The sequence below is a fragment of the Hyperolius riggenbachi genome, chromosome 5 (genome assembly GCF_040937935.1).
Source record: "Hyperolius riggenbachi isolate aHypRig1 chromosome 5, aHypRig1.pri, whole genome shotgun sequence".
Lineage (NCBI taxonomy): Eukaryota > Metazoa > Chordata > Amphibia > Anura > Hyperoliidae > Hyperolius > Hyperolius riggenbachi.
Window position 1 is genome coordinate 311,964,484 of NC_090650.1, and position 26,072 is coordinate 311,990,555.

The window sequence follows — 26,072 nt, forward strand, 5'->3', positions numbered from 1 at the left end:
GACCCTGAATTTCTTCTCCCTCAGAGTTGCCACGACTCGGAGGGGGAATAGTGACTAAACCCTTTCCAGAATTTGAGCGGCAGCAGGGGGAGTCGTCATTTGGCCATTAGTGACCGGGCAGCGATACTTTATATACGTCATTGATTAACATGGGCTGACACATCTGGAGTGTTTCTGTATATGGGGAAACCGTGTGTGATTCCCCCAAGTGTGATGTTTGCCTAAGATTCTATTCATTTTCAAAAGTTTTGTAGGCGGCAAAGCTGCCTAAAGTGAACACAAATTGTGTTGTGTTTAGACACTTCCACATGAATAGAATCCAGCATCCATGCCTTTCACTGGACTGCAGAGTTTGTTTTGGTTCACACTGCCTATCCTGTCTGTCTGTCTGGTTTGTGCTCTAGTTAACGGAAGCAATCACACACTTGAGTGGCCAAAAAAGCTATGGGATTCTGTTATCTATGTTCATGTTTCAAGAGCTCCGAAATTGCCTGTCTTGCAAATTCCTCTTATTATTCTCAGCTAGGTCTGCTAGTTGTGTCTGTGTCCGCCTCTATGTCCTGATATCCTATCTCCACTGCTTATTGTTATAGCAACCATTAATATTTTTTCAGTCATTGAGCCTTTATCATTTTTCAGTGCCATTTGTGACTTTAGGTACAAACTTTTATTTTCCAAGCCATCACAACTCTGACGTGTCAAGCAATGATAAACTGGGGAGATGTGCATTCTGTGGTATATAACAATAGCATTCAGGCATGGTTTTCAGCATGCTGATCGCCAGCATGTAGTTGATAGCATTGAGTGACACCTATATACTCTTATAGAAAATGTGCCTGAGAATGATCGTGGCCTCTAGGCTAGCGGGGGTCAATGGATCTTAAGTACTGAAAAATGGACATTTATAAATGTCCTATTTGGTGGTTGCTTGCTGCAGAGTGTACTGGTTAAGGGCTTTGCCTCTGACACAGGAGACCTGGGTTTGAATCTCGGCTCTGCCTGTTCAGTAAGCCAGCACCTATTCAGTAGGAGACCTTGGGCAAGTCTCCCTAACACTGCTACTGCCTATAGAGCGCGTCCTAGTGGCTGCAGCTCTGGCGCTTGGAATCTGCCAGGAGAAAAGCGCAATATAAATGTTCTGTGTTTGTTTGTTTGTTTATTTGTACTAAAAAGTGCAAAATTAGTAAGTTTTAAAAACGTCCATTTTCAGGAACTAGATGATGCTGAAATACAGAGATTAAAACAAATTAAAACAAACAAAGACAAAGTTAACCTAAAGAGGAGCCACTGTAGTAACATACAATTGAATGCAGAAGATGATTCAGGATACAACATTTACAGTAATGTATCTGGTTTCAGCATCAGAAACACTTTCCATTGCTTTATATTGTTGCTTATTGAATGTAGCCCCGCCCTCCCAGTGATGCTTAGCCGCCTAGGCTGATTAGCTATGCAGAATTCTTTCCCCCTTCCTCCCAAGCATTCTGGGAGACCAGGTATATTTTGTACTGGCTTTGGAACACTTAGTAAACAAACATTTTGCAGAGACCACCTGACAGGACCAAGAATGTTGCCCCCTGTAATAAATTTCAGAATGGAAATCAGGAAAGATTTTACAAGGGGCAGACACTGACTACCGTATTTTTCACTCCATATGTCACACTTTTCACTTGTCACAAAAAGAGGGGGGAAATATTGGTGCGTCTCATTGTGTGAATGTGCCACAGACTGTGTCCTCACACTGAGCTCGGCTCATTCGGAGTTGTCCCGAATACAATAGGCAATGTCCCTGGCTGTTCTTCGCTCCCCTCTCTCCCTCCCCCCTTCAATACTGGTAATAGCGTCCCTGTGGTCCCTGCTTGCTTGGCAGCTATGTCCCTAGCACTGCTCCGCTCCCCTCCCTCCGATGTACATGCTGAAGATAGGAGGTGCAGGAAGCATTGCCACTCACCCTCCATTCTGGCATTGTGTCACCATGGTCCCTGTTCCGCTTTGCAGCTATGTCCCCGACTTTGCACCGCTCTCCTCCCTCTGGTGCACATGCTGAAGATAAGTGCAGGAAGGGGAGCGGAGCAGTGCCAAGGACAAAGCTGCAGAGCAGAATAGGGATCACAGGGATGCTATTACCGGTATTCAAGGAGGGAGGGAGAGACGGCAGCGCAGTAGAGCCTGGGACATCGCCATATTGAATTGCATGTGATATACATTTTTTTATGTCATCACGTGTGCTGGCATGCTGTTATAAACAGAATGCCTTACAAAAGCACAGGTGGTGTTTTGTTGAAATGTGTTTATTTGCTCATCTCTTGGCTCAGGACAATTGTTTTTGTTTAACGATATAAATTACAGTCCCTGCTTAACCACTGACCTCAGGAGTTTGTGGGTGTGAACAGTGGCGTAGCTAAGGAGCTGTGGGCCCCGATGCAAGTTTTACATTGGGGCCCCCCAAGCATCCTATCATAACAATTGATACGACGCACCAAAACCTGCCAATGGCAACTACAGTGTCAGAGGTGCAAGAAGGGGATGGGGAACAGTTTGTTAATGATTACCACTATTCAAAGTATCTATAGAAGTCATTATTATTATGAGCACAGGACCAATAGAGAGCTAATACTGTAGTTAAGGGAGGGCTTTTCAGGGCCCCTGTGGCCCAAGGGCCCCGGTGTGGTTACAACCTCTGCAACCCCTATTGCTACGCCCCTGGGTGTGAAGCTCCACAAGATGCTCCTGCACCATGGAAACACCAGGTTGATTATATTTTTCCCTGGTTTTTGTCCTCTAAAACTAGGTGCGTCTTATGGTGCAAAAAAGACGGTAAATTATACATTAATATTTATAGCAATTTTATTAACTATGTTATTTTTACTACAGTTCTTATTTAATGTAGCACAGCTTTATTACTGTATACCATACTGTAAAAATAGATTTGCACATCCTAAAAGGTGGGGTTTTTCTTTTTGGTTGCTTGAAAGTTCTTGTTAAAGGACAACTAGAAAAAAAAGAAAGAAAGAAAAAGAAGCAATTCAAATTTGACAGATCTGACAGGTTTTGGATTAGTTCATCTTCTCAGGATTCTCAAAGTTTTCTTTTATTTCAGGAGCATTTCTTGAACGGTAGTTGCTTAGTCCAACTGCCAAAATGGTAAGATACCAGCCTGCCTCCCTACTCACTTGTACACCATTTTGGCAGTTACACTTAGCAACTGTCATTCAGGGAATGCTTTTAAACAGAATAAAAGAAATACTGAGAACCCCAATGAGGAGTTGGACTAGTCCAAAATCTGTCAGATCTATCAGATTTAAACTGCTTACTTTTTATTGCTATAATTGTATTCTGGATAACGGAGAGTCTACTGTATATAAATGGGTGGCTATAAACTGATTTTATCCTTTTTCCATTGAAGTGATCTGGCATGCTGTCCCAGAGAGATGATGTCATTTCCTTTTCATGTGTGAAAGGATTGACGTATACTCCATGCACCCACACTGACATAAGTCAAATGTTATGAGTTCTATGGTGCCACCAGGAGTTAGATCCAGGTCATCTTCCTCTGGTTTCTGTAGTTCTCTTACGTTTGGTACCGGATTTTGTCATGCACTCACACTGACACATTGGAATTGTACTATAACATTCATTGACTTTGATGAACAGAGGCGCCAGCAGAATAAAAACAATAATTAAAAGTTTTAAAATATGCTGGGGAGGCAGTGGTGGACTTACCTCCGAAAGCAGACTAGACTACTTGTCTGACATAAATAAACACTTTATTAGTACCCCAATAGATGCAACACGTTTCGCAGGACCAAGCCCGCTTCATCAGGCAATAAAACAGGGGACAGAACTGTGGACAAAGGCAAAAAGTACAGGACTGCAGTGAGCTACATAATATAAAACATTCATACGGTGCATACAAATATATTAATTGCTAAAAAAAAAAAAACCTTGAGGAAAAAAAAAAAAAAACCTGCATAAGGTTTGCATGTGGTTTTGTAAACATGTGTTTTGTAGTTAGTTGATGTGACTGCTCAAGGCAGCCAGACAGTGGGTACCCAGACTATGGAAGCCCATGTGAGGTGTGGGAGCGGAGCCCCCAATCACACCGTTTTAAAGTGCACTGTGTAATAAATATTAAAGTGCAAAGTATAGTCAATAAATACTGTGGCAAAATGTATTAATCATGATGACAAATGGCCTGCAAAAGTAGTTAATAAGTGAATAAGAACAAGGGGATGCTTAGTAGCTGACCAGGGGCCAGACGTTATCTCACCCAGTGACACATACAATAAAAGGACATTTTTATCTGTAGTAATATGTAATAAAAGCCTTAAAGATTATGAAGCCAATAATAATAAAAACCAGTCCAACTAAAAAGGAAAACGAGACGTAAGGGAATCGCAGTCTTAATGAAAGGCAAACAGCAGAGTATAAAAAATGGAGTGCAGCTTACCAGTAGCTCTCAGGTAGCACATATAGCGCCTCTGTACAGAGGTCAGGATGCTGGGTGCTATTAATGCAGTTGTGGACAGGTCTCACCCAATCCGGGACAGCCACTGGAGTAAAGTGGGCGGGGCCAGTCAGTATGGAGGGAAAGAGTAGCAGCCAATCGGCTGCTGACATGTGTATATTCGGCATTGCGTGTGCTGAAAATGGCGTATCAATGCAAACAAAACTACGGATGGCATACATATTATTATTAAGCTGTGGCAGGATGGTGCAATGGTCAAGTGCTCTGCCTCTGACACAGGAGACCCGGGTTCAAATTCCGGCTCTGCCCATTGCCTTGTGTAAGGGCAAATGCTGGGGGCACCTGCATTTTGAAGGAGTATAGTGAAAATCACCTCTGTACTTCAAAATTAAGGCTGCGTTGATGGACAAGGGGGGGTCCCTGTGGGGGACCCATGGATCAAGGCTCAAATATATGGGGGCAAGATGGTATTATGTATAAAAACAGGGGAAATGTATAAACAGCATGTACAGCCGGAATCTTGTTGCCAACTAGCATCTTTGGGGATATAGCTACTATATAAATACAATTTCACAAACGCAAAACACAAGTAAACAACAAAATCTAGTTAATATAAGTAAAATATCTGGAAATAAAGTGCTTAAACATACTCAATTCATGGTTACAATCCCTTGGACGTCTCTTAGTCCACCGATAAATGATATGTAAGATCATTAAAGTGACAAAATATAGTTTTCACAGAATATACATTGGTCTCTTTGCACACAAACAGTGGTAATATATGGAAAAAGTGGTGCAATGAATTAAATTGGGTATAGATCATGTAATTTTCATATTCAAAATAAAATCGTTATGAGATGATAAAAAGAATTAAAAAACTAAAAGAGAGCGACCAGGATAAAAACAGCGGATAAGAATATTGATAGGTTAGTGTAATTTCTCGAATTGTTCATTGAGGCCCTCTGGAACGAGGGTCCTCAGGATCTGGATCCAATACATCTCAGTTTTTTTCAGTCTGTCAAAGGCATCAGGCAGGTATGCACGTACTGAATCAATAAGTGTGATGTGAAAGAGATCCGGGTCATTATTGTGGTGAGTGGAGAAGTGACGTGAAACACTGTGCAGGGGAAATTTGTTGATAATATTCCTTTTGTGTTGGCCGATCCTGTTACGTGCCATTTGGGTTGTCCGCCCCACGTACTGGAGCCGGCAAGGGCATGTTATGACATATATGACATACTTTGATTCACAGGCCATTGATTGGATATTGTACTTTGGTGGTGTGTGAGGCGAACTGTTGATTTGATAGAATATATTTACATGCAGTGCAGCGGGATTTATTGCAAGGATAACAGCCTGGGGTCAGTCTTATGGCTGTATTGTGGGTGGTGTTGTGTGATCTGCTTAGTCGACTGGGAGCTAGAATATTTTGGAGGTTTGGTGCTCTTCTGTAGGTGATGGCGGGTTTGGGAGGTAGCAGTGGGCAGAGAAAAGGATCCTGTAAGAGAATGTCCCATCTGTTGCTGATGATGTTTCTTATTTTTACATGTTGAGCATTAAACTGCGTAATGAATCTAGGGGGGCCTTCAGTATTAGGGAGGCTGGCAGGGGTGGTTTTGGGTTTTGGGGTTTTAGCTTTATGTTTTGCATCTTTGATCAGTTTTCTCGGATATTTGCGGGCTGTGAATTTCTCGGTAAGTATATTGGATTGGATGTCATATTGTGAGGGGTCTGTACAATTCCTGTGATTCTGCGATATTGGCTATAGGGTGTGTTAGTGATCCAGGGGTGGTGATGATGACTGTCGAAATGGATGTAGTTGTTTGCACCAACTGGTTTGAAGTAAGTCTTTTTCTTATAACATTCATTGTCCACTTTATATAGAGGATGCAGAATTGGTGATAGAAGTCACATTTTCTAGCAACAAAAGACTAAATACTAAATTTGTTTTTGTTTTATCCATTATAGGCTTGTTTCCTGCAATATTGAATCTGGCCAGCAAAGCAGATATCACCACAAATGCGACCTGCGGTGAAAAAGGACCTGAAATGTTTTGCAAATTGGTGGAGCATGTTCCGGGAAGGATAGTGCAAAATCCACAGTGTCGAATCTGTCACCAAAACAGCGTTAATCCAGATGGTAAACGTTTCTTTTACAATAACCCTTCTAGGGTACTTCAACACTGACATGTTGAGCTGCAATGGATGGACAACATAATTGCATAACAATTGGGATTATATTGTAATGGAATATTGGCGCTTTAGGCATGCAGAGCAGCAAACGCCCTGGGAATAAGGTGTGCTGTGCATTACTGGATGATGTGCAGATTTATAGTTGCACTGAAGCAAACATTTTAAGTACTGTATGCTTCACTGTAAGTGCCGCATCTAAAGCATGATGCAACGTTTCCCGCTTTCCACAAATACAAAGCATGCCGCACCGTTTTGCCGCAGTTTTTGATCCCTTGGGTGCCATTGCTCGGCTGAGGCGGTCTTCATCGGCTGAGTTTCATCTAGCGTGTAACAGGGCTTTAGCAACAGTACTCTGTAAGTTAGGAGTATAGTTGCTATGAGCCTGTCCAGAAACTGCTACATAGGGCAGGAACCCTCTTAGGCCTGGGACCCACTGCAGCGCTTTTCTGAGTACAAGTAATTTGAAAAGCTCTTGCTAATGCAATGCTATGAGGAATTAAAAAAAAAAATCACATCACTCAAGAGAGAACACACACATAGCATTGCATTAGCAAGAGCTTTTTAAAGCTCTGGCGCTTAGAAAAGCACTTGCAGTGTGAAGCAGCCCTAAGGCTTAGAACCCACTAGCAATGTTTTTCTTAGTGCTTGTGATTTGTAAAGCTCTTGCTATGTTATGCATGGGACCCGCTACAAAGCGCTATCGTAATTGCTAGCGATTTGTGGTAGCGCTTTGCAAATAACTTAGGGGTGATTTCTCTGCTCCTATACAATACATTAAAATGGAAACGCTCCCAAAATGCTGCATGTCCTGCAATTGCGATTTGCCAAACTAATCGCAATTGCTGTATCTGTCCCATCCATTTACATTAGCAGAGCGTTTAGGGAAATCGCTAGCGATTGAAAGCATTCCCTAAATGCTAAAAAAACAACAACGCACTAGTGGGTAGCCCTAATGCTGTGGGAGATTTTTAAAAATCACATCCCAGAAGTGGGATTACACACATAGGGCTTGATTTACAAAGCCGTGCTAACTGTTAGCACGCTGGTGAAAAGCCCATTATCATGCCTAAACTCAGTTTAGGTGTGATAAAATAAACTCGCGCGCAGAGTTTTGCGCATGCAATGCCATTAAACCCTATGCGACGTTTCGCGCGCACCACACTTTGCGCGCAAGTTTTTCCCTTCAAAGCGGTGCTTACCTACTTAGTGCAATGCTTATCACGCCCAGAAGTCTGTAGGCGTGCTAACTAGGTTAGCACCGCTTTGTGAATCAAGCCCATAGTATTACATTAGCAAGAGCTAATGCTTAGAAAAGCACTGCTAGTGGATTCCAAGCCGTAGGCTTAGTTCACTCTGCAAAATGAAATTGCAATCATTTTTTTGCACTTTCACAAATTGCAAGCCAACCCTAAGGCCTTGGTCACAGTGGGATGTTGCATTGTGTTCCCTGCAAAACAGGAACGCAACAGAATGAAAAAGTTGTACCGCACGTTGCGGCTGCGTTGCGTCTCATACAGTGGTGCACACAGTTAATGAAATGTATTCTTCACTTCACTAGCTTTCACACACCTAGTTCACAGTGCACCACTGTGAACTAGGCTTCAGTCTTATTTCACACTGCAAAATGCAACTGCATTTTTGCACATTTGCACAAGATAAATCGCTCTGAAAAATGGTACATGCAGCAACATTTCGATTTTCTTAAAATCAGAACGCTGCTGTGGGAACGCTCTCATAGGGTGATACTGCACTAGTACTTTCCCGATCGCCGAAGCTCAGCAACCGCAGTGCAATCGACCCCCAGCCTAAAGGTAGCCACACACCATACAATTAAAAGATCCAATTTTTCACCATTTCGATAATTTTAATCGGTTGTCCCAAAAATCGAGAGCTTTTCTTTGTTTTCGATTGATTTTTTTCTGATTTTTGAAGATTGGACATATTGGAAATTTCAGACCAACTTTATCAATAATTGTATGGTGTGTGATGGATTGTCAATTACTTGATGTAGTTCCAGTACATTTTTTCTGGGATTTTAATTATTTTACTCATGATTGGGGAAATATTGAACATAGGTGTGTGGTAGATTAGTCAGATTTTTGAATTGTTATAACCAGTCAGAAAAAATGATTGCTATTCTTGAATTGAACAGATATTTAAAAAAATTGTCTGGTGTGGGCCACCTTTAAGCCTCATCTACACAGTACAATTTTCCATCAGATAGACGGATCTTTTAGATAGATCTAATAAGAAATAGCATCATGTGTCGACGTCCAAATTGTTTCAGATAAATTTTGCGATAGATTTTGCTTTGATAAGTACCCAAAATCTATTGTAAAATCTAACGCAATCCGATCTGACCGGTTGGAAATTATCCAATAATTCCGTCTAATACATTCGATCTGATGGAAAATTGTACAGTGTAGATGAGGCTTTATGCCTAATACACACGGTACACATGGATCGATTGATAAAATCCGTCATGTCTGATATTGCTTCCGATCGTTTCTGCTCTCGATTTCTCATAGCAGTGAATGGGAAAAGATAAGAAAAACAAATGAAGATAAGAGAATCGAGCGCGGAATCAAGTACAGAATCGTGCGGAAAAAATGATCGGGACGGAAAATCGTACCGTGTGTACCCAACATTACTCCTGTTTCACAGTGTCTTTCTAAGCACTATGAAAGGCTTATGTTTTCATTTGCACAGAGAAACAATAAGTTACAGCATTTGTTAGTCTCTAAGTACAGTTTTTTTTTATTTTTATCACAAATATATTAACATTTGACTGTTGTTTTTTCAGAACGCCACCCAATCACCAACGCTATTGATGGCACCAATGACTGGTGGCAGAGTCCCAGCATAAAGAATGGACGGGTGTATCACTGGATCACTATCACGCTGGATCTGAAACAAGTAACTATCTTCTCACTTTTTAAAAATGTGCTCGCTTCCTGTACATTAGGAGTTTGGGCAACCTTGTTAATCGTCATGATTTTCCTGTATAAATCGTTGGTTATTACGATAAAAAATGTCAGTTAAATATGTCATATAGGACAGTGTTTTTCAATTTTATTGGTATGTACTCCTTTTCAAACTCTGTACTCACCAACTACACCTAGCATAGTAAATAGTAAACATTATTACAAGCACCCCTTGACAAATATATATTTAATCCTAGTGCATGATAATTGGTTCTAAACAATTTCCAAGCATTTACTATTGCTTTCAATTAGCTAAAAAACTTTGGTATTGTTTAAATAATAATTTATTTTCCAAAACTCTAAATTTGTTATTCTTGGTTAAGTTTATCAAGCCAGAGTACCCCCTAGAACCATCAGAAGTACCGTCTGGGGTACGCGTACCACACGTTGAGAACCTAGGATATAGGAGACACACACAGTGATATTTGAGAAGTGAAATTAAGTTTATTGGATTTACAGAAAGTGTGCAATGATTGTTTAAACAAAATTAGGCAGGTGCATACATTTGGGCACTGTTGTCATTTTACTGATTCCAAAACATTTAGAACTAATTATTGGAAATCAAATTGGCTTGGTAAGCTCAGTGACCCCTGACCTACATACACAGGTGAATCCAATTATGAGAAAGAGTATTTAAAGGGGTCAATTGTAAGTTTCCATCCTCTCAATTTTCTCTGAAGAGTAGCAACATGGGGGTCTCAAAACAACTCTCAAATGACCTGAAGACAAAGACTGTTCCCCATCATGGTTTAGGGGAAGGATACAGAAAGCTGTCTCAGTTCAAGTTAAGGCTCGAAGTGGCAGACCAAGAAAAATCTCGTATAGACAGAAATAACGAATGGTGAGAACCATCAGAGTCAACCCACAGACCAGCACCAAAGACCTACAACATCATCTTGCTGCCGATGGAGTCACTGTGCATCGTTCAACCATTCGCCGCACTTTACACAAGGAGATGCTGTATGTGAGAGTGATGCAGAGGAAGCCTTTTCTCTGCCCACAGCACAAACAGAGCCACTTGAGGTATGGTAAAGCACATTTGGACAAGCCAGCTTAATTTTGGAAAAAGGTGCTGTGGAATGATGAAACTAAAATTGACTTATTTGGGCATAACAAGGGGTGTTATGCATGGAGGAAAAACAACACAGCATTCCAAGAAAAACACCTGCTACCTAAAGTAAAATATGGTGGTTATTCCATCATGCTGTGTGGCCAGTGCAGGGACTGGGAGTCTTGTCAAAGTTGAAGGACACATGAATTCCACTCAGTATCAGCAGATTCTGGAGACCAATGTCCAGGAATCAGTGACAAAGCTGAAGCCACCCCGGGGCTGGATCTTTCAACAAGACAACGACCCTAAACACTGCTCTAAATCCACTAAGGCATTTTCATGCAGGGGAACAAGTACAACGTTCTGGAATGGCCATCTCAGTCCCCAAACCTGAATATAATTGAAAATCTGTGGTGTGAGTTAAAAAGAGCTGTCCATGCTCAGAAGCCATCAAAGCTGAATGAACTAGAGATGTTTTGTAAAGAGGAATGGTCCAAAATACCTTCAACCAGAATCCAGGCTCTAATTGGGACCTACAGGAAGTGTTTAGAGGCTGTAATTTCTGCAAAAGGAGGATCTACTTCTTTTTTTTAATTATTGCACACTTTCTGTAAATCCAATAAACTTCATTTCACTTTTGATATATCACTGTATGTGTCTCCTATATGATATATTTAACTGACATTTTTTATTGTAATAACTAACGATTTATACAGGAAAATCATGATGATTAACAAGGTTGCCCAAACTTTCGCATCCCACTGTATTAAACTGGTAAAACGTTTTTTAAAGGGAACCTGAAGTGAGAGGATCAGGAGGCATACTTACTTTCTTTTAAAGCAAACCGTAATTGGGACCCTAGTTGGTAAGTTCACTCAGTGTCCTCTGGATCCCCTACTATGTGCTGCCCTTTAAGAAGAAAGATCTGCGACTAGAGCTTTAGTCGCAGCTACTGTGCATGTGTGGTCCCATCGACACGCCTCCTTGATTTGGCTCGTGTCACTGGGAGCATTCTGCACATGTGCAGTACAATTTTTTTTGAGAACCACGCAAGCGCAAAATACTGCCAGCGATGGGAGCACAATCAAGGAGTCACGCTGATGGCGCCACATATGCGCAGTAGCTGTGACATGAGCTCCAGTCGTAGATTTTTCTAAGTGAGCACAACACCTACGAGGGGACCCTGAGGACAACAAGAGAACACCAAGAGAACTGACAGTCTACTGGAAGAAGCTCTTAGGTAATTAAAAATCCATTTTTTTAATTCAAATTCAGGTGTTGTGCTTTCAACAATGCTGGTTGCCTGGCTTTCCTGCTGATCCTCTGACCCTAAAGCCTGGTACCACTTTTATTTATGATTGACCAATCACTGACCTATTTTACCACCTCCATATAGTATGAGGGTTAACAGATATTGAATACAATGGGCTTGATTCACAAAAGCGTGATAACTCAGTTAACTCAGTTATCACGCCTAAAAGCTTTGCACGTGCAAACCAGGGTGCTAAGTTGTTTGCACCCTAGTTTGCACCATAGTTTACATGTGCAAACTAGAGTGCAAACTACTTAGCACCCCAGTTTGCACGTGCAAAGGTTTTAGGCGTGATAGCTCACCCTTTTGTGAATTAAGCCCAATGAGCAGATTGTATAGGAAAACCCTCATACTACATAAAGGTTGTAATATTGGCCAGTGATTGGCCAATTATATTTGAAAGTGAGAACCAGGCTTAAAGGAAACCTTAAGCAAATCGTGCCTACCCATGATATACTTGACCGGGGCTTCCTCCAGCCCCTTGCAGCTGACATGTCCCACGCTGACAGCTCCGCTTGCAGCTGCCGGCCCGGGTCCCCGCCGGTACAGAGGCCGACCTCGAGGTCGTCCTTACTGCACCTGCGTGAAGCGCTGCTGTCAATCAAGCCCACGTTGTCCGTGGTGTACTGCACTAGCACAGTAGTTCTGCGCCTGCACAGTACACCACGGGGGAGAGACCCCTGCCCTTGCGAGCTTACAATCTAATGGAATATAAATATAATATTTGATGCAGGAGTACGGTATGCCAATCATTAACTGTTTACACTGTAGCTGTCAAGCAGAGCTCCAGGCAAGCAGAAATATATATAAACATGTTAATCTTGTGATTTATCCATTCAGAAATAATTATGTGTATTTTTAAAGGCTGATTTGCAGATTTTCAGACAGCTTTCTCTATATGGTCTGCTCTGCAAGCTGTGTTACTAAAATACAAAACAATATACTGTTTATACAGTATATATCCCAGTTACTGATCTCCACTGTCCCTTGATCTCAGCAGTGCTCTCCTCTTTGGCTCAGGAAGCCAAGCAAGTCCTGGCCTGTACAGCTCATGAATTCTTGGAAGTCTTGGCCATTCCCACATTCAGTTTAAGGGTCCTTCCACACTGTGCACATTGCGTTGCAATACCATCGCAACACAATGGTGCCAAAAAGTCACGACTATACAGTGCAAATATAGTAAATACACAGCATGCTCCTTAGATTGTAAGCCTTTTGTAGGGTCCTCCCTTCCCTAGTTTAGTCTACATGATTGTGTGCTCCTTTCCTATGACAGCCTGTACTTGTATAACTGGGCCTACCTAACCAGCCCATAATCGCATGATCATGTATCTTGTACCGTTTGCCTTGTATAACTTTGTTCTATGTTGTATAACCTTGTTACGTCTGTCATTCTTGTATCATTGTATATATTAACTGTCCAGCGCTTGCGTAATATATTAGCACTTTATAAATACAATAAATAATATTACCTCAGGCGTGCCACCACACTGCACCTGATACGAACATACGCTAGAGTTTGCACTTGGTTCCCCCAAGCAGAATCACACAGATGTAACAGCTAATGTTAATCAATGGGCTGGTTCACATTTAGCACGATTCTACATATGGGAAAGAAACTTGCTGCAAATTATCGCACACCTCATGCAATTCTTATTGCTGACAGTCAGCTGACTGTAGATTTTCTGCGGACTAAGCATGTGTAAGGTTCTTTTTTTGCCCTCAGGTTTGCTGCCAGCACATGGGTGAGATAAAGTTACTGTCAGGTTATAAGGTAGAGACAACTTGGTACAGTTATGTTTGACATCCAGACATATTTTTGCTGAATCCTGTCAATACTGAAATATTATCGGTCTGAAATAATCTCTTTTGCTGGCTAGCAGTGCAGAGTGATGGGGAATTGTTATACATTTGCCTCACATCACATTCCTGTTTATACAATAACACAGGTCTTCACTAGTGTGTTTCCATCTAAACAAACGTGTTGAACGGAAAACAGTTCAGCTATGTCTGCAGACACAGCTATATTGTGTGTACCGACCAGCATCAACGGTTCTATTAGAAATGTGTAAACTTTTTTAACGGATCTGAGGAAGAATAAGATGCCATTATTGAACCTGGGAATATAGAAATACCTTCCAGCCACATAATACAAGGCTAGCTATTCAGTCACAGGGAGCTTTGATCTGGCGTAATTACAGAGTAACTAAGTACCTTCTGGAGCCATCAATTAATTGTAACCCCTGTTCCAGGTGGCAGCATTCTATACCAAGCAAGGTAAAGTGGGACAACACAAATGGTGATCATGGCTACATTAAGCAATGACACATTATGGTGTATAGCCTCTTAAAACAGGATCGCAACGGAAGTGAAAAGTTGCATTACCCGTTATGCGTGCGGTATATAATTGCATTGCGTTAGCAATATGATTATACTGTCCAATGCAATGCAAACTACGTAAACTGTAAACGTAGCCTTAAAGGACAGGCGCGAGGTGTTAAAAAAAAATTGAGCTACTTACCTAGGGCTTTCTCCAGCCCCTGGCAGCCTATCTGTCCCTCGCCGCAGCTCTGGTGTCCCACGATCCCCTGCGTTGCAGATACCGTCCTCGCCAGATCGGCATCTTCTGTGCCTGTGTAAGCGGTCATGTGGTCTGGAGCGTTCTGCATAGTATGCTCCAGGCCACGTGAGAGCGAACGGCACGGCCGCGTACAGGTGCAGAAGATGCTGACCTGGTGAGGTTGGCGTCTGCAACAGAGAGTATCCCGGGACACCGGAGCTGGTGCAAGGGACAGATAGGCTGCCAGAGGCTGGAGGAAGCCCCAGGTAAGTAGATCTTGTTTTTTTGGTTTACACCTCACACCTGCCCTATAAGTATTCTGAAATGGACTGACTTTTCTTCTCTGGCTCTGATTCAACTTCAAACCCCCCAAAAAATTCTTAGGCTAGGTTCACAGAGGGATTTGCATTGCGTTCCCCGTAAAAACTGGAATACACACCTCACATGATAGAACGGACGCGTACGTCCTTAAGTGGGCAGTCTGGATAGACTTTAGAGACTCACAAGATCTAAGACAACATCTGCATAATAAACATGCCAAGAAGTAAACTACAGATATGCTATACATACTGTATATAGCTTCACTCACCTCTCGATGAGTTAGTTCTACAGTGGGATGCGAAAGTTTGGGCAACCTTGTTAATTGTCATGATTTTCCTGTATAAATCATTGGTTATTGCAATAAAAAAATGTCAGTTAAATATATCATATAGGAGACACACACAGTGATATTTGAGAAGTGAAATGAAGTTTATTGGATTTACACAAAGTGCACAATAATTGTTTAAACAAAATTATGCAGGTGCACAAATTTGGGCACCACAAAAAAAATGAAATCAATATTTAGATCCTCCTTTTGCAGAAATTACAGCCTCTAAACACTTCCTGTAGGGTCCAAAGAGAGTCTGGTTTCTGGTTAAAGGTATTTTGGACCATTCCTCTTTACAAAACATCTCTAGTTCATTCAGAGCATGGACAGCTCTCTTTAACTCACACCACAGATTTTCAATTATATTCAGGTCTGGGGACTGAGATGGCCATTCCAGAATGTTGTACTTGCTCCTCTGCATGAGTGCCTTGGCAGATTTTAAGCAGTGTTTAGGGTTGTTGGGTTGTTGTCTTGTTTAAAGATCCAGCCCCGGCGCAGCTTCAGCTTTGTCACTGATTCCTGGACATTGGTCTCCAGAATCTGCTGATAATGAGTGAAATCCATGCGTCCCTCAGTCCCTGCACTGGCCACACAGCCCCACAGCATGATGGAACCACCACCATATTTTACTGTAGGTAGCAGGTGTTCTTCTTGGAATGCTGTGTTCTTTTATCTGCATGCATAATGCCCAAATAACTCAATTTTAGTTTAATAAATGCACAGCATCTTATCCAAAATGAAGTTGTCTTGTCCAAATGTGCTTTAGCATACCTCAAGCAGCTCTGTTTGTGCTGTGGGCAGAGAAAAGGCTTCCTCTGCATCACTGTCGCATACAGCATCTCCTTGTGTAAAGTGTGCTGAATGGTTAAACGATGCACAGTGAACCATCTGCAGCAAGATGATGTTTGCTTCTGTTTATTTGAGAGTTTTCTTGGTCTTCCATTTTGAGCCTTGAACAGAGCCTGTGGCCTTCTATTTCCTCAATCTGTTCCTAACTGTGGAAACAGACAGCTGAAATCACTGAGACAGCTTTCTGTACCCTTCCCCTAAACCATGGTGGTGAACAATCTTTATCTTTAGGTCATTTGAGAGTTGTTTTGAGACCTCCATGCTGCTACATTTCACAGAAAATTAAGAGGATGAAAACTTACAATTAACCCCCTAAAATACTCTTTCGCATAATTGGATTCACCTGTGTATGTAGGTCAGGGGTCACTGAGCTTACCAAGCCAATTTGAGTTCCAATAATTCGTTCTAAAGGTTTTGGAATCAATAAAATGACAACAGTACCCAAATGTATGCACCTGCCTAATATTATTTAAACAATTATTGTGCACTTTGTGTAAATCCAATAAACTTCATTTCACTTCTCAAATATCACTGTGTGTGTCTCCTATATGATAAATTTAACTGACATTTTTTATCGTAACAACCAACGATTTATACAGCAAAAACATGACGATTAACAAGGTTGCCCAAACTTTCGCATCCCACTGTATACAATTCTATACAACCTTTGGATGTGACTGCTGGGTACTTAGCAGGGTGTCCCCCAGTATCCCAACAGGATCTGCTCCACACTCAAGAAAACGAATAGAACCAACTAACTCCAATCTTTATGCTGTAATACAACAGCTATTGGGCATCCACCTGATAAGTGTTTACTAATGCAACTGATTATATTAACATTCATGATAAGATGTAATAGTTTGATTGCAAATAATATTTATGAAACTCTGCTATTACTCATATAGACCTATTGTTACATAGACCTGTTAAAAAATTTTCATAAATGTAACAATCTACAATTTATGCTGAAGATGCCTTATATTGGCAATGTTATTTTCTTATTTTGTTGAAAAACCCAATAAAAATTACTTTGACTAGAGACTCACAAGAGGCCAAGATATAGTAGGGAGCTCATAGAAGCTACATTGCAGCATCCTGCCATGGGATCACCGCACAAATCAGTATTTTAAATGACCCTGCAGCTGAGTACACTAACAGGACCATATGCATAGGCCCGCCCCCATTCAGTGAGGTACTCCCTTCTGGACAGGAAGTGCGTCACAGGGATTCCCATCGGTAAATGCATGCGCGCCAAATCATGATCCGTTCTTTACAGTTAACTGCGTTGCCATAGACTTGCATAAACGCGATAGGCATGGATCAAGTGGTAACGCACTGTTGACTTTGTGATGGGATTGCGGCAATTTGAATACTTCAGACACACTGCATCGCATTAAGTAAGACTTTCTTTAGACTTTCATTGACTTTGTGGCCTCTTGTGATAAAATAGCTTACCGCCACGCCATAGTGTAAAAGGGCCCTAAGGGGATTGAGGTTCGAGGTTTGTTTCCTTTGCTCCTTCACCTCATCCCTTTTCGAAGCAAATACAAAATATACCTGGATTCCCAGAATGCCCTGGGAGGAGAATTCCACGTAGCTAAACAGCCTAGGCTAAATCCTGGTATACACCTTCAATTTTAATTGGCCAATCACTGACCAATTTTGCAATCTCCATGTAGTATGAGAGGTTTACCTACGCAATCTCCATTTAGTATCCCTCATAGTACATGGAGGTGGTAAAATTGGCCAATCAAAATTGAAGGTGTTTACCAGGCTTTAGCATCAGGAAAATGAACATAAAAGCAGGTATCCTGAATAATTTACTCAATTCTATGTCACCATGGTGCCTCTTTCAGTGCCTGTGTGAAAGAGCCCTTACAAGCATTTCTCAAATAATTTCTCTTGCTTTTGCCGGATGAACTGTTAATGGATGGAGATGATGCTGTTACTAGGACTTTGGTGCCTGGAGAAGTCCAGAGGTCCTTCTCCAGTATAACAATGTATACTTGCTTTAGCTATGATCCCAATTCACACGGCTTTTGCCTATTAATTATTTATGAGTTCTAATAATGTTGTGAATCATTTAGCCGTTGGCCGGTCAGAGTGCAAACATTAGTTACGGCTGCTAATTTAAAAGCTAGTTAATATTTGAAGGACCTCTAGTCATTTACATTTTAATCTCCCAGGACCAATTTAAACAAGACAAATATTGTTTGTGACATACTGTAAAGTGACATGACCTGGAAAATGGGCTGCTGTGGGAATTAGCTGAGGGGAACCTGTCACCAAGTTTTCAATGTTTAGTGAGTCAGCAGAGGATTTGTCAGCAATAACGAATCACTTTATTATTTTGAGTAAAAAAAAAAAAATTACCGTACCTGTTTGTTGCCATGAATACAAAAAAAATGATGTTCCCAAGCTCATTTGTATAACCTTCAACCTTCACCAAAGATCTCATTGTCCTTGGCTGTCTTATCACTAGAGATTTAAAATTAAGGTGGAACTCAAGAACAGAACAGAATGCAGCCTATTACAAGCAATTAAAAATGTATTTATAAATGAATGGGAGTGCCTGATATCACTCAGGGAATACGTATAATTGTTATTGAAATCTCTAGGAGAAATTATTAATATTATTTCTTTTTTATGGAGTTAAAGAGTCCCTGTAGAGGTGCACTACCGCACTATCTAGTGGTAAGACTAGTATAGTTTAAAGCCTTATTACCTCATTAGCACACACTGCTGTCAATAATCAGGATCTACTGGAAATCGCAAAATGCTTGTGATTTCTGAATCGCGGAAGTAACTGCAGGCAATAAATGAAGGAATTCCACGATCGCTCCCAAAACACTGCAAGTTGAGCCACCCCCGTAGGGTTCCACTGGTGCAGCGCTTTGCAAATCACTGACGATCGCGAGGTGCTGCCAGTGGGCCCAAGGCCTAAGGTAGTTACAGCGGTTTTGCTGAACTTCCTGGTTTGGAAGCCTAGACATGCCCTCTTTTGTCACTGTCATGCAGTTTCTTGCCTTTGCCATTACCCTTTTTCCCCTTGACATGCCTCCATCTTTCCAAGCCACACACCTTCTAGCCCCTAATGATGTCATCACCTGGCCTCTATATAAATACTGAGGTCAGGCTGTGATCACATGGGGGAGGGACACAAAAGTCCAGTCAGGGTCGTATTCTTATAAGACTTTGATTCCAGTACATATACGTACAACATACAGCCTTACTGCCAGATAAGGAATTACTTACCCACTATTGGGTCACTTTACAATAGGCTTCCTCTGTTTAAGGCCTCTTGCACACTGCAAGCGATTCAGATTCCGCTTTTTAATCAGTTTTTACTTCCGATTCCGATTTGCAGTTTGCTCCCTGCACACTGCAAATCGGAATCTGAATCGGATGTAAAAACAGATTAAAAAGCGGAATCTGAATCGGAATCGCGTGCAGTGTGCAAGAGGCCTAAGGCTGCTTACACACTAAGACGTTACAGGCGCACGTTAGTGCAGCCTGTAACGCTCCCCCAACGCACAGCAATGTAACACAAGTGGGCTGTTCACACAGCCCACGTTGCGTTACATGTAACGCTGCACGTTCTTTCGAAAGTGCAGCATGCTACGGCGTTACAGCGGCTTAAGCCGCGTTAGACTGTTTGCACATGCTCAGTCTTGTTGGGGAGGAGCGGAGAGCGGCCAAGCACATGGCTAATTAATATTCACTGCGCGTTGTGACGTGCAGTGTTTACTTCCTGGTGCGGCCGCTCTGTGCGGCGATTGGTCGGCGGGACCACGTGATGCCGCATGCGTCCAAGAGTACGCATCACGGACGCCAGAGTGAGCTGCACAACGCGGCTCACTCCGACGTCCACACCAGAGAGCACCAGGCCTTGCGTTAGGTGCACGTTATGCGACCTTAACGTACCACCTAACGCAACGTCTTGGTGTGCAAGTAGCCTTAAGGATGACTGACCTGAGAAGGATATGGAGGGTGCTATATTTTTTTTGCTTTTAAACAACATCAGTTTTCTGGCAGTCCTGCAGATCTCTTTGGCTTCAGTAGTGTCTGAATACACATGTGAACCACGCATGGGGATAATCCATTCAGAAACACCTGATTGATCGGAATGCCTGTTCATGGTCTATGGCTAAAAGTATTACAGACGGAGGATCAGTAGGACTGCCAGTCAATTTGCATTGTTAAAAAGCCAATAAATATGTCTGCCTCCATATCCCTCTCAGGTCAGTTGTCCTTTAATTGCAAGGATTCAAGAATTGGATGGAAGAGTCTGTAAAGCCCCGTCTACACTATGGGATGTTGTAGCGATCCGGCGGCTCGATTAGCCGCCGGATCGCCTCTTCTGCATCCCCGCGCGTACCCGCTCGCCGCGAGTGCGCCGGATTCAATTCCCTGCTCGTCCCCGCCGGCGCCGCTTATCTTCTGCTCGATTCCCTGCCATTGTCCCCTCGCGGGGAGCGAGCAGGGAATCGGCGGCAGCAAGATCCGTCCTGTCGGATCTTATCAATCGAGCCGCATCAGCGGCTCGATTGATAAGGCACATCGGAGCCTCATCTACCCGTGTAGATGAGGCTTTACTGAGCACTTTCTGAAAGGCTATTGTGAGCCACACCCATGCTAGATACAAGCCACTGGTGGCTTTTGGGATGAAACATCTCCTTCACAAGATAATCTTGTGCTGGCTTGAACACAGCTTTAAATATATAAAGCCGCATCTACACGAGTAGATACGGCCGTGATGCTCCCATGGGCGTCCGCAGAAAATTTTCCAGGGGGGGGCAAAAATGGGGGGTGGGAGTCATGCGGCGCGCGTAGCGCGCCGCACCGAAAAATGGGTGTGGCCATGAACCACGATGTGGGTGTGGTCACAGGTGGAGCCAAATTTACATGAACTTAGCAATGGTGGGACATTAGACTAGAGCTATGGTAGAGATTAGATTATGAGTGCCTCCGACACAGGTGCCCCCCAGTTTAGGTAGTGACAGGGAAACATAAGCCATGCCTCCTGTGTGGCATTAAGCCACACCCCAGATTTTGCAAGAGGGTGGCAGTGGATGGGAGAGGGTGACAATGGGCGGGAGGAGGGTGCCAGTGGGTAGGAGGAGGGTGCCAGTGTGTGAGAAGGACAGCAGAAAGGCAGAGAGAGAGAGAGGGACTGCAGAGAAAGAGACAGCTGAAAGGGAGAGAGAGAGGGGGCAGACAGGTAGGCAGGGATAGAACACGGGATGATGAGAAAGTGGGTGGGTAGACAGAGCAAGAGTGGGCAGAGGGGTGGACAGAGAAAGGGAGGGTGAGAGAGTGGGGAGAAGGGTGGACAGAGAGAAGGAGGGTGAGAGAGTGGGCAGAGGGGTGGACAGAGAGAGGGAGGGTGAGAGAGTGGGCAGAGGGGTGGTCAGAGAGAGGGAGGGTGAGAGAGTGGGCAGAGGGGTGGTCAGAGAGGAGGGTGAGAGAGTGGGCAGAGGGGTGGACAGAGTGAGGGAGGGTGAGAGAGTGGGCAGAGGGGTGGACAGAGAGAAGGAGGGTGAGAGAGTGGGCAGAGGGGTGGACAGAGAGAGGGAGGGTGAGAGAGTGGGCAGAGGGGTGGTCAGAGAGAAGGGTGAGAGAGTGGGCAGAAGGGTGGACAGAGAGAAGGAGGGTGAGAGTGGGCAGAGAGAGGGAGGGTGAGAGAGTGGGCAGAGGGGTGGACAGAGAGAGGGAGGGTGAGAGAGTGGGCAGAGGGGTGGTCAGAGTGAGGGAGGGTGAGAGAGTGGGCAGAGGGGTTGACAGAGTGAGGGAGGGTGAGAGAGTGGGCAGAGGGGTGGACAGAGTGAGGGAGGGTGAGAGAGTGGGCAGAGGGGTGGACAGAGAGAGGGAGGGTGAGAGAGTGGGCAGAGGGGTGGACAGAGAGAGAGGGAGGGTGAGAGAGTGGGCAGAGGGGTGGACAGAGAGAGGGAGGGTGAGAGAGTGGGCAGAGGGATGGACAGAGAGAGGGAGGGTGAGAGAGTGGGCAGAGGGGTGGACAGAGAGAGAGGGAGGGCAGAGACAGTGGCAGAGAGGTGGACAGGGATAGAGAAAGGGAGGGCAGAGTGGCGCATAAGGGGAGATCGTTAGTAATCCAGTAGCAATGGCAAAAAGCAGAGGGACACTTTAGGAACAAAAACAATGAGATCCACTCACTGGAACACATAAAAGGACTATAATAATAACCCACAAATAAAAGTGTGAGACTCAAATAATTGATAATGCATTTAAAAAAACTGTAACCGAGTGACCCAGGCATAAGAACTGGCAGCCACATATTCATAAAGAGGAACATAATGTAAGCCTGTGGTGGACAATAGGAATGGAATAACACATGTATTTAGTAAATGTCAGAGGTATGGACTGTCATACAAGAGCATTACGTGAGCCTGTGACAGGCTCAGTCTGCACAACCAGCCTGCCAAACAATCCAAAAGCCATAAAGGCACACAGCTGCCACCAATTTCCCTCACAAACAAGGAGAAATATACTCACAGTGTTTTTCTTTCATCACCTTCACTCACTGCACTCACATTCTCTGACAGGAATTTCACACTTCTGCGTGCCCTGGTCTGGATAGCGTCTCTCATCCTCCCTCGCTAGCTCGCTGCGCTGCCCAGCATCAGAACAGTAGAATCTGATTGTTATGTGTCCTGAATAGAGTCTCTCTCGTCCTGACGTCCTCCTTTCTCGCTGTGTTTGGCTCAGAATCAGAGTGATGAGAGAGCAAGAGAAGCCATGCACAATGCAGCGCCGTATAGTTCAAATACAGGAAGTTAACATGAAGTCGCTTCCTGTACTCTGCGATGCAATATGTATGGCTCCTCTTCCTCTCATCTCTGCCTGACTACGCCGGGCAAAAACAGCGAGAGAGGGGATGAGAGAGATGATATCCAGGGCGGCATATGGGTATAGCGGCAGGTAACATTCTGGGGAAGTGCCCCTGATATATTGCCTTGGATGCTGCAGGCTGGACTTCCCGGAGCTGTCCCTGACTGGCGGCTTGACACTTCGGGTGGCTAAGGGGAGGCAGCGGCTGGCCAGGGGGGGGCGCATGCCCCATTTTGCCAAACGTAGGGACGCCCATGGATGCTGATGCGGCTCGATTGATAAGATCCGACAGGACGGATCTCCGCACCGCCGATTCCCTGCTCGCTCCCCGCAAGGGGACAATGGCAGGGAATCGAGCGGAAGATAAGCGGCGCCGGCGGGGACGAGCGGGCACGTGCGGCGAGCGGGGACGCGGCGGGCACGCGGAAGAGGCGATCCGGCGGCTAATCGAGCCGCCGGATCGCTGCAATCTCTTATGGTGTAGACGGGGCTTAAGAGTAACCCTGAAAGATCCTGACATTCAGAACTAGAGCTGTACACAGACTATGCAAACAGCCCTCGATAGCTACAGAAGCCAATATTTCTAGGCAATTGATCAGGAAAACTATTATGGGAATAAATATGCTTTCTTGCACTGGCCAATCCAACATGTCTATATACAGTGGCTTGCAAAAGTATTCGGCCCCCTTAAAGTTTTCCACATTTTGTCATATTACTGCCACAAACATGAATCAATTTTATTTGGAATTTCACATGAAAGACCAATACAAAGTGGTGTACACGTGAAAAGTGGAATGAAAATCATACATGATTCCAAACATTTTTTTTACAAATCAATAACTGCAAAGTGGGGTGTGTATAATTATTCAGCCCCCTTTGGTCTGAGTGCAGTCAGTTGCCCATAGACATTGCCTGATGAGTGCTAATGACTAAATAGAGTACACCTGTGTGTAATCCAATGTCAGTACAAATACAGCTGCTCTGTGACGGCCTCAGAGGTTGTCTAAGAGAATATTGGAAGCAACAACACCATGAAGTCCAAAGAACACACCAGACAGGTCAGGGATAAAGTTATTGAGAAATTTAAAGAAGGCTTAGGCTACAAAAAGATTTCCAAAGCCTTAAACATCCCACGGAGCACTGTTCAAGCGATCATTCAGAAATGGAAGGAGTATGGCACAACTGTAAACCTACCAAGACAAGGCTGTCCACCTAAACTCACAGGCCAAACAAGGAGAGCGCTGATCAGAAATGCAATCAAGAGGCCCATGGTGACTCTGGACGAGGTGCAGAGATCTACAGCTCAGGTGGGGGAATCTGTCCATAGGACAACTATTAGTCGTGCACTGCACAAAGTTGGCCTTTATGGAAGAGTGGCATGAAGAAAGCCATTGTTAACAGAAAAAGCATAAGAAGTCCCGTTTGCAGTTTGCCACAAGCCATGTGGGGGACACAGCAAACATGTGGAAGAAGGCGCTCTGGTTAGATGAGACCAAAATCAAACTTTTTGGCAAATTTGCAAAACGCTATGTGTGGCGGAAAACTAACACTGCACATCACACACCATCCCCACTGTCAAATATGGTGGTGGCAGCATCATGCTCTGGGGGTGCTTCTCTTCAGCAGGAACAGGGAAGCTGGTCAGAGTTGATGGGAAGATGGATGGAGCCAAATACAGGGCAATCTTGGAAGAAAACCTCTTGGAGTCTGCAAAAGACTTGAGACTGGGGTGGAGGTTCACCTTCCAGCCGGACAACGACCCTAAACATAAAGCCAGGGCAACAATGGAATGATTTAAATCAAAACATATCCATGTGTTAGAATGGCCCAGCCAAAGTCCAGATCTAAATCCAATCGAGATTCTGTGGCAAGATATGAAAACTGCTGTTCACAAACGCTGTCCATCAAATCTGACTGAGCTGGAGCTGTTTTGCAAAGAAGAATGGGCAAGGATTTCAGTCTCTAGGTGTGCAAAGCTGGTAGAGACATACCCTAAAAGACTGGCAGCTGTAATTGCAGCAAAAGGTGGTTCTACAAAGTATTGACTCAGGGGGCTGAATAATTACGCACACCTCACTTTGCAGTTATTGATTTGTAAATAATGTTTGGAATCATGTATGATTTTCGTTCCACTTCTCATGTGTACACCACTTTGTATTGGTCTTTCACGTGGAATTCCAATAAAATTGATTCATGTTTGTGGCAGTAATGTGATAAAATGTGGAGAACTTCAAGGGGGCCGAATACTTTTGCAAGCCACTGTAGTACATTAACTGCTCATACCAGGTAATCTTTAGGAAACAATATCTATATTGATATAGCTATCAGGTAGGATCCATCCCAGTCCAAATAATTGTTTCCTTCCAAAGAGTGCTACCTGGGGTTGTAAAAGTGTTGGGCTTAATACATAGTTAAGTGACCGGTATTCAATCATCTGGAGAACCGTGACGTAGTGTCTGAGCACGCATGTGGCTGCATTCAGATGTGACTCTACGCGGAGCTGCCTGTCCACCGCTGGTACCAAGCGATAGGAAGTGTCTGGCCGATGAAAGAGAGCAGCTCACAGGCAGTAAATTCACCCTTTCAGCTGCCCATATGAAAGAGTCCTTGCATACTAAAACTACCATCAGCAACCACTATGCTAAATGCAGCCCCATTAAAACCTTTCAGTATCCCTGAATGAGTTATCTCGTGTGCGATAACTCAGGTCAGGACTGCTGCAGACGGCTACACCATGCTAATAGTAGAGCTGATCCTGCGTCCAGGTCAGGTAAATATCGAGCGCCCCTTGCGCCACTCTGCATTAGGCTGCTGGGCACACACTGGCAGCCTTATGAGGCACAAAAGTATGTGGCACCGCAGTGCACGTAAAAAATAAAAATGACTATCAAATTCATACATACACAGGAACTAATTCCTGACAGTCTTAGCAACAGTAGTACATCTTATGGGGATGACACTGGGAATAAACATCATTTCATCCTTCAGTTTTCACTGATGTTGACCCGTGATTACTTTATTATCATATGTGCAGTTTATGTCTGACAAGTTTACTTTGTAGTCACTTTAATCATCACTGTCCTTTTTAGCTAAGTTAACAGGTTAGTGGGACCTGAACTCAGAGCTTCCTCTCTGCTCTAAAAGACAAGCTACAGCAT

At 43.6% G+C, this 26,072-nt stretch overlaps 1 protein-coding gene across 1 annotated transcript in view; it reads left to right on the top strand.

The window, feature by feature from the left end:
- Positions 1-26,072, top strand: part of LAMA1 (laminin subunit alpha 1) — a 245,818-nt gene that overhangs the window by 48,427 nt on the left and 171,319 nt on the right. Inside the window, exons 2-3 of the mRNA XM_068237202.1 lie at positions 6,437-6,607; positions 9,464-9,576. Of these exons, the coding sequence (XP_068093303.1) occupies positions 6,437-6,607; positions 9,464-9,576 (284 nt within the window). The remainder of the gene's footprint in view (positions 1-6,436; positions 6,608-9,463; positions 9,577-26,072) is intronic.